This window comes from Barbatula barbatula (assembly GCF_947034865.1).
Source record: "Barbatula barbatula genome assembly, chromosome: 24".
In the NCBI taxonomy this organism is placed as follows: Eukaryota; Metazoa; Chordata; class Actinopteri; order Cypriniformes; family Nemacheilidae; genus Barbatula; species Barbatula barbatula.
In genome coordinates this window covers 15,234,927-15,248,471 of record NC_136787.1, presented here as the reverse complement: position 1 = coordinate 15,248,471, position 13,545 = coordinate 15,234,927, and the positions used below count along the sequence as shown (strand labels likewise).

The 13,545-nt window shown below is 41.1% G+C and overlaps 1 protein-coding gene across 2 annotated transcripts; it reads left to right on the top strand.

Moving 5' to 3' along the window:
- Positions 1-695: 695 nt before the first annotated feature.
- On the top strand, positions 696-13,540 carry smg6 (SMG6 nonsense mediated mRNA decay factor; the record flags this gene model as incomplete). 2 transcript variants are annotated; one of them, XM_079449001.1, is made up of 20 exons in its annotated part: positions 703-793; positions 1,479-1,493; positions 3,092-5,270; positions 5,354-5,546; positions 5,813-5,923; positions 6,473-6,579; positions 6,669-6,747; positions 6,890-7,000; positions 7,121-7,333; positions 8,586-8,647; positions 8,817-8,962; positions 9,059-9,175; positions 9,308-9,482; positions 9,575-9,791; positions 9,898-10,056; positions 10,194-10,361; positions 10,867-11,011; positions 11,099-11,316; positions 11,579-11,660; positions 11,753-13,540. In XM_079449001.1, the coding sequence occupies 20 exons, from the start codon at positions 703-705 to the stop codon at positions 11,881-11,883; spliced, it is 4,719 nt and encodes a 1,572-aa protein (XP_079305127.1). In that variant the 3' UTR covers positions 11,884-13,540. The 2 variants fall into 2 exon arrangements, with proteins under 2 accessions (XP_079305128.1, XP_079305127.1); XM_079449002.1 differs by lacking the exon at positions 1,479-1,493 and having other exon boundaries at positions 696-793.
- Positions 13,541-13,545: the final 5 nt, after the last annotated feature.

Sequence of the window (13,545 nt, the reverse complement as noted above, 5' to 3'; positions counted from 1 at the left end):
ATGTTGTATGCACACTAGAATGTTGTAGTTGATCTGCGATTTGAGCTGTTATTGTGTTTCAAATGGTGTATTTCAAATAAAACGAAATGTACAAGATTAAAATTCACAAAAAATACACATTAATTGAACTTTTCCTTACTCACACACTTTCAAAATGATGCACCGCTTCATAATGACATGACTAAAAAGCGTAATGTTCAATCTGTGAACTGAACCGAGGCAAATTAAAGTTAAAGAGAGCGAAGTGTTTAGCACTTAGCATAGATTTTTTTCACTGAACATAGCAGTCACTAAAAAAAGCACACACCGTGGTATTACAATGTTTTCTGGGCATACGGTAAATTAATGTAATTCGTTAGTTTATGAATTTATTAGTAACCATCAAAGTAGTATGACGTTATCATCTTTTAGCGTAATAGCACTGTAACAGCATTTTTCTGTAAGCCAATCATACATTAATTAATAAAAACAATATTTTCTTGTAGTTTACATAATATTTTTGTTGATACCATGCGGTTAATATTTTATCCTATATTTTTTAAATAAAAAAATATATATAATTATCATTTTGAATCATTTTTAAGAATTGCTGTTGGTCATTAAAGCCACTCCGCTCGTCTCAATTTCTAAACGCTTTTTGATTGCGCGAAGGATTTTTGGCCCTACCGACCCGCCGTGTGTTTGTGTTTAGTTAAGACGAAAATGGCGGACGACCTGGACAGAGTACGAATTTCAGCAGCGGAGCTTCGAGCAGACTCGTCGAAATTCAGCACAAACAGCGAAAATGTAAAAGGTCAGAGGTTACATAAGTATTTTCGAGAAAGTCAAGAAAACTGTAGTCAAACTCGAGCTCAATTTTCAAACGCAATTCCAAACTTACGGTTCACTCTGCTAATGGCTAGCTAGCATAAGAGTTAATAATAGTCTTCGCTCGTGTGGGCTGAACGGCGCCTGTTTTAAAATACGTTTTTCGTCTTCTGCGTGATTGTACTTGTAACATTATAACTTGTTTTAACTTGTCATTTTAGTCCTACGTTTCTTTGTGTAAATAATCAAGTGTTGTGCTAACAAACGTTATGTAATCGTCATGTCGTGATTAAGCAGATTTGAGAATAGAGTCAGCCGTCAAACCCAATTCTTTATTTTCTAGTTAGCAGTTTCGTGATGGTTTCGCTGTTTATTTGTTTCTGATAAATATCAGTTGCTACGTAAAGTTTCTGCAGTAACTTATACGTGCAACAGGTTTTCTTCTTCTGATGCCATGGAAACAGCATCCCTCTTGATTTTTTTATCACCAGTAGTCTTATATCTTGTGATTTATGTAATTTATCTCTGTGCTTCGTATTAACGCGTTAATATTTTGTTTAGCCTGTTGATAATATGCAAGTGGATCCTTAAATGCCTTAACTCTGTAGTAGTTATGATGACCATTTTCAGCCAGTGAATTTTTTTAATGTGTTCATTTGTCTTTTTCGCAGATTTCAAAGAAGAAGGTAAAAAACAGCATCCCTCTTGATTTTTTTTATTACCCATAGTCTTATATCTTGTTATTTATGTTATTTATCTCTGTGCTTCGTATTAACGCGTTCATATTTTGTTTAGCCTTTTCATAATATGCAAGTGGTCCCTTAAATGCCTTAACTCTATAGTAGTTATGATTAGGGATGCTCCGATCCACCTTTTTTGCTTCCGATACGATTCCGATACCTGAGATTCAGTATCGGCCGATACCGAGTACCGATCCGATACTGAGGTAAAAATTTTAAAGTGCACAATTACTTAATAAACTATGTGCATTGCTGTGCAAGACATCAGGCTCGACTTAACATAAATTTCCTGACCCCGTAAAACAAAATAACAAACTAATGATTCACAAATTTCGTAAATAGTTTATTAAACCAGCACCGGTGCAAAACAAATGAAAAATAAAACAAAAGTGTTCACTATCTTTGGACAAAAGACATTCAAAATTAAAGTGCAAATTAAGCAGCTGAATATAACAACAGCTTCACTAGCTTGATAAACGGGTATAAATAAATGGAAACAAAATCTCTTAATAATTTTTAAGAAAGTGCAAAAATAATTAAAAAATCAATTCGCAAAAAAAAGCTGCTGAAATTGAGCAAAAAAGTAATAGCTTTACTGCTTTAGATATTCAAAATAACATGAATCAGATCTTTTTAATGCTTTAGTCACTAAAGCAAAGTCCACTTAACTAAACTAAAGTTTAGTGAAAATAAAATTTAACATCCAACACAGAAACAGATGAATAAAACGCTAGCTTCCCTAGCTTAGTAAAACTGCACATGTTTGTTGCATTTAAAGTGGCATTTTGTGGCACAAAATTCTCATCCAACCAGTTTGCGGTTAAACTTAAAAGCGACACGGGGGACACGTCGCAGCTCCAGATATCTGTTGTAAAACTCTCCGCATTGACATCTTTAATTTTTTCGGATATGTGTTTGCTTTTTGACTTTTCGGTACAGTTCAAGGTAGAGATAAATATTTACGCTTCGGCGTGTCGTACTGCGGCTCCAGGTGGTTTATAAGGAGTCTGAAGCCATTATTCGCAACGACGGACAGCGGTTGCCCATCCATAACAATGAAAGCGGTGGAACTTATTGGCGTAGCTGTTGTAAAATAACTCCAAATGACAGATATTTTGTCTCGCTCCATGCTGTTCGCTGCTATATGTTCACTTGTTCACGTGCACTACGTACAGAGCACGTTGCTAGCGTATGATGTCGCACGTTGCTAGCGTATGATGTCACACGTTGCTAGCGTATGATGTCGCACGTTGCTAGCGTATGATGTCACACGTTGCTAGCGTATGGTGTCACACGTTGCGCAAAGCACAGCCGCCCACGAGAGAGTTTACGCGCCGGTGTCTCCATGAACTTTTACATCGTCTAGCACAAATTTTATGTCAGATCGGGTATCGGTGACAAATTGCACCGATACCCGATCTAGAATTTTTTTACGTATCGACGCCGATACCCGATACGAATATCGGATCGGAGCATCCCTAGTTATGATGACCATTTTCAGCCAGTAAAATTATTTAATTTGTGTTCATTTCTCTTTTTCGCAGATTTCAAAGAAGGTAAAAAACATTCGCAACGAGAGGGTAAACGCCCAGACCTCCAGTTATACAAACCTGGTTCTGGTCAGTCAAATAGACCTAAGGATGGTGTTCAAGAAGATGGGCACAGTGCTTGTTTAGACACACATGTAGGTTGCAGTTCTGATATCGATGGCAAAAAGCCTGACAGCTCACTGATCAGTACTGACCAGTACCAGTCCGTCATCCCCAGCGCAGACACCGGAAACATGCCAAGTGAAAGTCAGCTTGAAACAATTAATACAAAAGTATGTGTAAGTAGTAAAAATCACCAGCTTGTAGCAGGGAATGCTACCAAAAGCACAGACATACCTCGGTCACCCAAGCAAGCACGGAAGATGCGCAAACCTGACCGTGAGATATATCAGCCAGGGGGTCGAAGATCTCAAGGTATCAAAGAAACTGGGACAGACAAAGAACTAGAAGGGGTTACCAAAGAAGAGAGGAGTCGAGAGGAAGCTGTGGGTGAAAAATCTGTAGAAAATGTTGTTGATAAGAACGTACCTGTGGAGAAGGAGGACAGGCGAAGAAACAGACGAGGCAAAGACGGAAAGAAGAAGCAGGATCAAGAAAAACAGCGCAAAGAAAGTTTTGACTCCCCGTCTGCTAACAAAAAAGAGGTGGATGTTGAGAACATCACAGGGAAGGTCAGTAATCTTAGCATTGGTGGCCAGGCTAAAGTCGAGGCAAGTAAAGAGGAAGGTGGACGGGACAGTGCGCACAGGAGGGGAAAATCAAGTGGGGAGGGACGAAAAAGTCAGGCAGGTGATTGGGGAGTGGCAGAAGACAAAAAAAAGGAGAGAGGAAATGGAAAAGCCAAAGCGGGGAAGGAGAGAGTTAATAGCAACCATGGGTTTGCAAAGAAAGATGAAGAGGAGAGAAGAAGCTCAGAGACAGCTCAACCTGACCAGGATAACCTTAAAAGAGCAGAAGGAAGACTGCAGAAGAATGTAGGAGGAAAGGAGGGCAACCGTGACCAGAACGTGAATCATGATAAACGAAGAGGCAACAGACCAAAAGATAATCGAATAGAGAGAGGGAAAAGTCTATCTGAAGGTAACGACTCCAACCGAGTTAACTCTTCAAAGCGCTATTCTCAATCAGATATCCGACGTCCACGGAATCGCACCTACAGCACGAGTTCAGCCAGCAGCGGGACCAGTATGGATGGACATGTTGAAGCTGAGAGACTGCGGAGGCAAAGCGAACAGCCAACTACACAAGTATTGGAGTTTGTCCGTGGAAATCAGGCCTGCCCGAGGAGACGGACCGCTCGGACTTTGTCCTCCACAGACTCGCTGGAGGAAATCGAGGTCGGGGAGCGAGAAGATAGAAGAGAGAATAGAGTTCAAAGAACAGGTGCATGTGGTCGAGGAGGAATCCTGAGGGTTGCTTTAAATAAGCCCCCAAGCACATCTTCAAGCGAACAGCAAGCAAACAGAAAAACCCCAAACCCTAGAGGTCGTGGGAGGGGCATCCTGGTACTTCCTGCCCACACCGATCTAACAAGGACTCCTGAGCATGGCCCTCAGTTAAGTGGCATGAGAGGTGGAATGAGTCTTGGTAGAGGAAGAGGTGGACGTGGTGGAGGGACAAGACGACTCTGGGACCCTAATAACCCGGATAAGAAACCAGCTTTGATGTCAAGCCAGCAATCCCAACATGCATCTCTTCAGCAGGCTTTGTACTTACAGCAGGGTGGCTGTGGGCCCTTGCACTTCCTGGACACCGATGATGAAATGGCAGGAAGTCCTCCGGTTCGCCAGGGGGAGTACTTTCAAAATCAGCAAGCTGCTGCAATGGCGTACTACAAATTTCAGAATTCAGACAACCCCTACTGCTACCCGTTATCTCCAAACACCCCACCGCGCTATCCGTACCCGTATCACATGCCCTATCAAATACCTGCCGCTAATGGGATGTATCCAGTATCTGCCATGCCACCATTTTATGGGCCCTATGGGCAAGGTGGGCAAGGTTATTCTCCTACAGGGGGGTCTTCGCTCACTCCAGAAGAGGCAGAAGTACAGACCAGAGGAGAGATTGGAAAGTTGCTGCGGTTGGCTGACAGTCAGGAGCTACAACTCAGTAACCTGCTGTCCCGGGACAGGCTGAGTCCAGAGGGGCTGGAGCGAATGGCCCAGTTTAGGTGAGTGATTTTATATTTATTTGTCATTTTACAGTAAAGTAGTGTAGTGTTGTATTTTCTTTTTCTAATCTGTTGTTTCTCAGGGCTGAGCTCCTTACGCTATACGAGCGGGTGATTTTAACAGACATAGAGTTTGCCGACTCTCAGAACCTCGACCAGGCGCTGTGGAAAAATGTGTTCTACCAGGTGATAGAGAGGTTCAGGCAGTTACTAAAGGACCAGGCATCAGACAGTGCCCCGCGGATCAAAACCATGCTAATGAATATTTTGGAAGAGGTACGCGTGCACAAAGTTGCCTTCTTGCTTTGTCAAATTTGTTTTCCTTTAGGATTTGACTTATTTTCCCATTTGTAATGTTTGTTTGTAGATGCTCTTCTTTTTACCAAAGTTTCATGTGAGATTGTTTGGATTGATAGATGGACATCGGTTTTGTTGTTCACTGATGTCATGTGTTTAGTACTTGTTTTAAAACACTCTTAACTGGTCTTAAAACGTGTAAATGATGAATTAGGAAATGACGCAGTGTGACATTTTTTCTCTAGGGGGCGGTGTTCTTTGATTCACTGCTGCAAAAGTTGCAGACTGTGTTTCATTTCAAACTGGAGGATTATATGGACTGCATGGCTATACGAGCGAGACCCTTACGCAAAACGGTACACACCTTGTTTCTTTACCAATAACATGTGATAATGGAGTTAAAGGGTTACTTCACCCAAGAACTAAATATAATTTGCTCACCTTCGAGTTGTTCCAAATCTGTATAATTGTCTTTGTTCTGATGAACACAAAAGAAGATATTTTGAAGAATGTAGGACAGCAAACCATTCTAGGGCACTTTTGACTACCATTGTCATTTTTCCTACTATAGGAGTCAACTGTTTGGTTATAAGCATTCTTTCAAATGTCTTTCTCTGTGTTCATCAGAACAAAGACATTTATACATTATAAATTTGGAAAAACTCGAAGGTGAGTAAATGATGATGGAAATTTCATTTTTGGGTGTAGAATCCCTTTAAGAAAAAAGTGTAGACAACCATAAGTTGTGTTTTTATCTGAACTATGGTGTGTGTTAGACACAGATGTCATATCCATATTCTGTTGGTCTATTTTAGTTTTAGTTAGTGTATTGTAGATGGGGCCAAATAAGTTGAAGATCACGCAAACATATCCACCAATTGAGAATTCCCTTTATCTTGTTTCAGGTTAAATATGCTCTGATCAGTGCCCAGCGCTGTATGATCTGTCAGGGTGATATTGCGAGATATCGCGAACAGGCCAGTGAGTCCGCTAACTATGGGAAGGCACGCAGGTATGTCTGTTTCAATTACAAGATACTTGCATTTGTGGCGTTTTTAAGTGTTAAGTGTTAAGCATTTAATGAGTCTTTGTTTTGTGCAGTTGGTATCTGAAGGCTCAGCAGATTGCCCCGAAAAATGGTCGACCTTATAACCAGCTGGCCCTACTGGCAGTTTACACGGTGAGACCAGCCATATACTAGAGTGTTAAATAGTCATCTATTCTTAAATACAAATGTTCATGACATTTTTTTTTGTTCTTATATAGTGAGATGTGGTTTTAATTGACTTAAAAAAGGACTTGGTTTTCCATTTCTCTTGTAGAAGCGAAAGCTGGATGCTGTATACTATTACATGCGCAGTCTAGCTGCAAGTAACCCCATCCTCACAGCCAAGGAAAGTCTCATGAGTCTGTTTGAGGAAGCTAAACGCAAGGTACATGAGAGAAGAATTCAGTTTTAACGCATTACAGCAACATGTCATTTCAAACTGATGCCAAGGTTTCCAGTGAACACACAGGACTAAGTCAGATTTGTTTTGTCTTTACCACCTCAGGCTGACCAGATTGAACATAGACAGAAGCAGGATTCAGAGGCTGGTACCCGTGGTCCCCGAGGTCATACAGGTGGTCGTCGAGGGGAAGATGCTGCACGTGTAGAGATCTGGATACGTCCGACTGGGCATCCAGGCGTGTCTCGTACAGCTGGCAGTGAATCGGGTAAAGACTCTGAGCAGGACGGAGAGCTGGGCACTTTGAGTGCTAGCGATGTGAGTACTGAGAAAGTGTTGTACTGAACACATACATGACTTTGTATTGTCATTGTTCATCAGTTCTATCGATAACACTTTTTGATCCATTTCCTCACACCAAGCCTCAATCAGGCCTCATGGCAATTCCTAACTTTCCTAGTCATTGACTATTATTGACTAACGTTATTTACGTCAGCATTGACATCTTTATTAGGATTTCCAGTGATTATTAACAGATTTCAAAACATTTTTCTTATAATTTCTTTAAAACTAAAAGCAAGAACTAAACCAAAGCAGATTTACATGCCCGTAAGCTTGTACACAATGCACACATCGGGAGAGCTAGAGAGGTCATCTCAAGTTGTTTACACCCATCAATGACAGAAAAATACATCAGTGGGCCGTGATGCCGCGTCATCTTCATAACCTTAGATATTTGCCCACGTCAGCGCTAAATTCACATTTGCGCCTTAAGTTCACCTCCTCACCCTCCTTTTATAAGTAGGGATACACCAAATGTTTGGCAACAGAAAATAGCAAAAAAAGCAAGTTCAGTCGAATAAATGTAGACATGTTATATGATCAAGCAGTGACCAGCGCAGAAAGAGAGAGTCTTGTGCGTGCTTTATTAATGCATCAAAAGTTTCGGCAGTGTGTGGAGCATATAATGGTTGTAAAGTTCTTCAGATTGGAGAACAGTCAGCTTTTGTGGGCGGAGTTTGGCATATAATATTTCCAACCGTTTTCCGTTTATCCATATTTTTATTTTATATGTTGAATGACACTTTTTAATGAAGTGTTTTTTTTTGTAGGGGAGTACAGTACATTCTTTCAGCAGTCAGTTAACATTATAGAACCAATATAGTATATTCAAGAAGGGTGAAGGCTAAATTATTTGTCTCAATTTAGTCTACTTATTTTGCTAATTTTGATCTCAAATTATATAGTATTATATTGAAAAGCAAGACAAAATATAAAAAGCACATTTTGACCATTCAGTTTATGCAATAGTGAGAGAACTGGTTAAAGAAATATGAAAAACACATGTTCGGTGTTTAATTTTTATTCGGCTTTGGCCAAGAATTTTCACTTTGGTCCATCCCTATTTATAAGTGTTTCTGGATTATTTAGAGCCCCCTCCTTTTCCTATGGTTAGCTAGGTTAGTTATTTTAGCTAGTATGTTTAGCTAGGGCATCTGACATCTGTAAACAGAACAATTTCAGCCTCTTTTACAAAGATAAATTGTGGTAATTTTTTTTTTGTTTGCAGCTCAATAAGAGGTTCATTCTGAGTTTCTTATACGCTCATGGAAAAATCTTCACTAAAGTAGGGTAAGTCCTTATGTCGATAACAATGTCGATTTCATTACAATATATTTTGTTCATTTGAAAGGGTCATGCATCTCAGTCTATTAACTGTACATTTAGAGCATATGTTTTTGGGTTCACAAGTCCTGTAAACCGAGTCTGATTTTCAAAATGTATTGTGATTGGTCCTCAGGATGGAGAGCTTTCCTGCTGTAGCCAGTAGAGTGTTGCAGGAGTTTCAGGCCCTTCTCCAGCATAGCCCCTCCCCTCTCGGCAGCACCCGTATGCTGCAGATCATCACCATCAACATGTTCACCATCCATAACGCCCAGATCAGAGGTAGGAATAGAACATAACCACAGGCCATGGAACCCCTGTTTTGTTTGATGACACTTCTTTTGTAAATAATTAATATTCTTTTTTTTTCTTGCTCAGCTGAAGGACATGGTGAAGCTCGGTCTGTTTTGGAGGAACAGGCCACATCTCTAGGATTAGCAATGTTTGGTCTCTTAGTCGAACGTTGCACTGATCTCCTGAAAGAAATACCTGCTGGTGAGAAAATGGTGGATCTGTTTGGAAACCAGCTGTCTGTGTAGTGAATTGAGTCATGCTCTATGCCTCAATCGTAAGGAAGAAAGCCAATTTTACTTTTTTCTAATATAATGATTGATGGTGTTTTTACAGTACCTATCCCAGCCGAAGAGCTTGGCGAGTTTGAGGAGATGGATGATGAAGAAGGGATGGTCCGTGTGTCCGCCTTCCCACCTGATCTCAGAGAGCTGCTGCCCAGCTTTAAAGTCTGGTCCGACTGGATGCTCGGCCACCCGGACCAGTGGAATCCTCCACCAGGGAGCATGGAGTGAGTCCGGCTCATCTCATGCACTTATAAAGCTGTGTTAATTTCAGGCTCCGGTAAAGTTCAGCTGTGTTCTTATATGTGTGTGTTTGAAGGGGTAGTCCAGACGTGTGGCAGTGCCTTGCAGACCTGTGCAACTCTCTGGCACGCGTGTATGATGGGGAGGCTCCGCTGTACAAAGCCAACGCAGATGGGGAAGGAGACGAGGAGCTCAGAGTCCTACAGCTGGAGGAGGATAAAATGCTGTCCGGGTTTGTCCCGCTGCTTGCTGCCCCACAGGACCCCTGCTATATAGACAAAGGAGTAGATACGGTAATACACAGTCTCTGAACATTGTCGGAAAACTTGAATCATCTGAATTTGCGGATCTCATGGAGTCACAGGCTGCTTACGTGCACAACGCCATTCTGTGTTGTAGGCCATAGCAGCTGACTGTAAGCGGGTCACCGTTCTTAAGTACTTCCTGGAGGCTTTGTGCGGGCAGGAAGAGCCATTGCTGGCGTTCAAGGGTGGAAAGTATATTTCCATGGCTACACCGAGAGAAAGTACAGAGAACAAGACACAGACACAAGAACTGGTACAGCAGAACTCTGATTTCCTGAACATTAAAGGAGTGAAATAGAAGAACCGTCAAATAAGAAATGCAATTGTCTTTAAAGACTGACTGATGGTGCCACTCTGCGGGGCAATGCTAATTCTGTTGTTGTTTTTCAGGAGGATGATGTCATTGTGGAGGAGTCATCTCTCTCAGCATCTGAGGGAGAGATGGATGGAGAGATGGAAAGAGACGGAAGTGAAGATGATATCAAAGAGTTGAGGGCGAGGCGCCACGCTCTCACTCACAAGCTGGCACAGCAGCAAAAACGCAGAGACAAGATACAGGTTTCTCAATATTTTACCTCTCATACATTTTATGGGCCACTTGTTAATGCTCCTTAAACATCATTAAAGGGGTCATATGGCACAAATACGTGGTTTTCTGTGTCCTTGGTGTGTTATAAGTTGCCCCTGCGTGTTTTGGACATGAATAAAAGATGTATTCTAACTTAATACGAATGCTCACCAAGGCTGACTTGAAAACCGTCTTGTAACCACACCACAGTTCGTGGTATGATTTGACTAAGATCGCCCAAATGTATACGCAAGTTAGGTGGACGTTCCTGTCAGCACAATTGCTTTGGAACCTAAGGTTATATGACCCCTTTAAGGTTTTCCACTCTTTTTACTCCTTTAATGGGTGGAAGGAGCTACATTGTGAACATTTGAATCTATTGTATAACACATTTGAATCGATTGTATAACACCATTTAAAACCTGCAGACAAAAACCATTCATGCTATGCTAGCATGCTAAGACATGCTAACACATTTCTGGTTTGGTCTTTTAGGCAGTTTTGCAGACGGGCGGGCAACTGGAGATTGAGATCAGACCGTTTTATTTGGTGCCTGACACAAATGGCTTCATAGATCACTTATGCGGCCTGAGAAAGCTTCTGGCCTGTGGGACGTACATCTTGGTTGTGCCTCTAATTGGTAAGGCCATTTCTAATTATAGATGCCGTTTGTTCTCTTTTTCTTATCTTTTAATAAGTGATTTTCCTTTCATTTTCTTTGATGCAGTAATCACGGAGTTGGACGGCCTTGCAAAAGGGCAGGACAGTCGTGAGGGAAACGGTAATGACGTGCATGTCAAGCAAGTGCAGGAGAGAGCCAGAGCAGCCGTGACGTTTTTGGAAAAGGCCTTCGAGTCGAGAAATCCCGGCATCAGAGCCCTCACCAGCAGAGGAAACACGCTGGAGTCCATCGCCTTCCGCAGCGAGGACACTTCTGGACAGAAGGTCTGTTAATTCCTCACAAATGACAACAAAGAGATTTGTGTCGTTCACACTTGGATGGAATGCTTAGTTTAAACCATATTTTTTTGCATTCACACAGAACAAATTTGTGTGTCCCCTTGGTTTTTTAGATCTTGGTTTGTTCACGAGCCCTCTTTGCAGTTGCTGTAAACACGGCCTCTTTGAGCTTAGATTTTTGGTTTAAAAAATACACACAGTACTTTATTTTTAAACTCACCCATTAATTGTACATCTTTCTCTGCAGGGCAACAATGATGATGTCATCCTGTCCTGTTGCCTGCACTACTGTCAGGAAAAAGCCAAGGACTTCATGCCTGCTGAGAGAGGTCTGTTATCTCACTTGTCAGTCTAATTTATCTTTCATTTTCCTCCTCTGTGATTGACTTTTGCGACCGATATGGGTCTGTGTATTTTCCAGCAGGGCCTGTGAGGTTATGCAGGGAGGTGGTCCTGCTCACGGACGATCGCAACCTGCGAGTTAAAGCTCTGACGCGCAACGTTCCAGTGCGAGACATCCCAGTATTTCTGAACTGGGCTAAAGTGGGCTGAACCGCAGACCAGATTTACAGCTGTAAACACCAGTCGTCCTCCACAACAACAGTTTGGGTGGAGGAATTGATGTCAGAAGGGCAGGATGAATATAAAGGGGAAAACACAACAAGCCTTTTGTCAAGTCGACAGAAAGAGCAAGCGTGAGACATCAAGCCACTTTATAAAATGAGGATTTCGTTCCCCTAAAAATGCAGCGTGCGAAGACGTCAGCTTGCTTTTCAGAGAGAGATTGCAAAGAACGAAGAGGTTGGATCGGGCTTAGCTGGTTTGGGCAGTTGGTTTAAGTGCAGAAGGGTTGGATGGTGACATACACCCCATGAGATGCGTGCATTCGCTAGTAAGTGTGAGAGAAACCAGCATCCGCTGTTTAGAGTGTCAGCTTGTAGTGTTTGCGTGCAGTTGCACAGCAAGAGTGGCCAGTTGTGCTGCGGATGAATTCATTCCAGTTCTAGAAAGATCTCTCTATGCAAATAGGGAACTTGATCTGTTGTGATTGTGATGGGACGAGAGCTCCAGTAGGGGCCAGTGTGAGGGGATCAGGTCGATGAGGGATAAAGCTTAAAGTTTCCCTCTCCTCTTTTGCTGTGGCCTGGGAGGCCTGTGTTCAAAAAAGCTTTTTTATAGCATTTTTGTTATTGCCTCAGTGCATGCTTTGTTTGCTGTAAGCATGATTGTTTTAATGCTTGTTTGATTTTTTTATTGTGTATTTATGTTAGCATTGCCTTTTTGACTTGAGTTATGTTTCAACTCTCTTACCAGTTCTCATTGTTGCTTTTCTCTCTATATTAAATATTTTTGTGGTTTCCATCTGACTTTTTTTAACCGCCAAAGTAAATCACTTGGCTACAAGATTGAACACTATAACATCGATCACTCATAGTGATATACATTAATGTAAAGTAAATACTGATAGAATTAATTGGTTGCGAGTAGTTTTCACATAGATGCAATGGCCACGATGCTTTAAATGTATTTGTCTGTACATTAAAATATGCCAGTAGCTTAAGATCTGTACTTTCAAAGTTGCCATTTTTCAAGATATTATGATTTGTTTGAGCTCTGCAAGTGTTCAAGCATCTCCACCGCAGCAAAAGCACTTAAGATTATCAAATTATATTTCAGAATGCCTTTATAATCCTTTGAGTGATCCTAATATACATTTTGTTTCATTGATATAAAAAAATTGTATTGCATCACAAACAGTTCGGCGTCTTGATATTATATGTATGTGTTTGCTTGCCTTTTTAAATCATTATTTGCATTTATGCAGGTTTGTCCCAGCTTTGCACAAGAAATTTGATTATTCAGTGTGTTTTCCATAGTTAAATATTTCCACATGACCTGTATTTTTGAAGAACCTGTTTTTTTTAAGGTTAAAGCATCATCCTTACTTTTGTTCCATTGGGTTAACCATTGTTATATGGTATAATGAGTTTAAAGCAGCATCTAAACTTAACACTGTCTTCCTAATTTCACTGAGGTCTTTTTTATTGTTTTAAACGTGATGGCTTAAAATGTATATTTTTTCTTGTGAGACCTGTGTCAGTTTGGATTGTAGATGTGCTGGTTTTCATTGATTACAATGTCATTGCTTTGAAGACATTTTAACCTCAGTCACTGACAAGAAATAAAAACAGATGTAGATGTTACTTTTCCTTT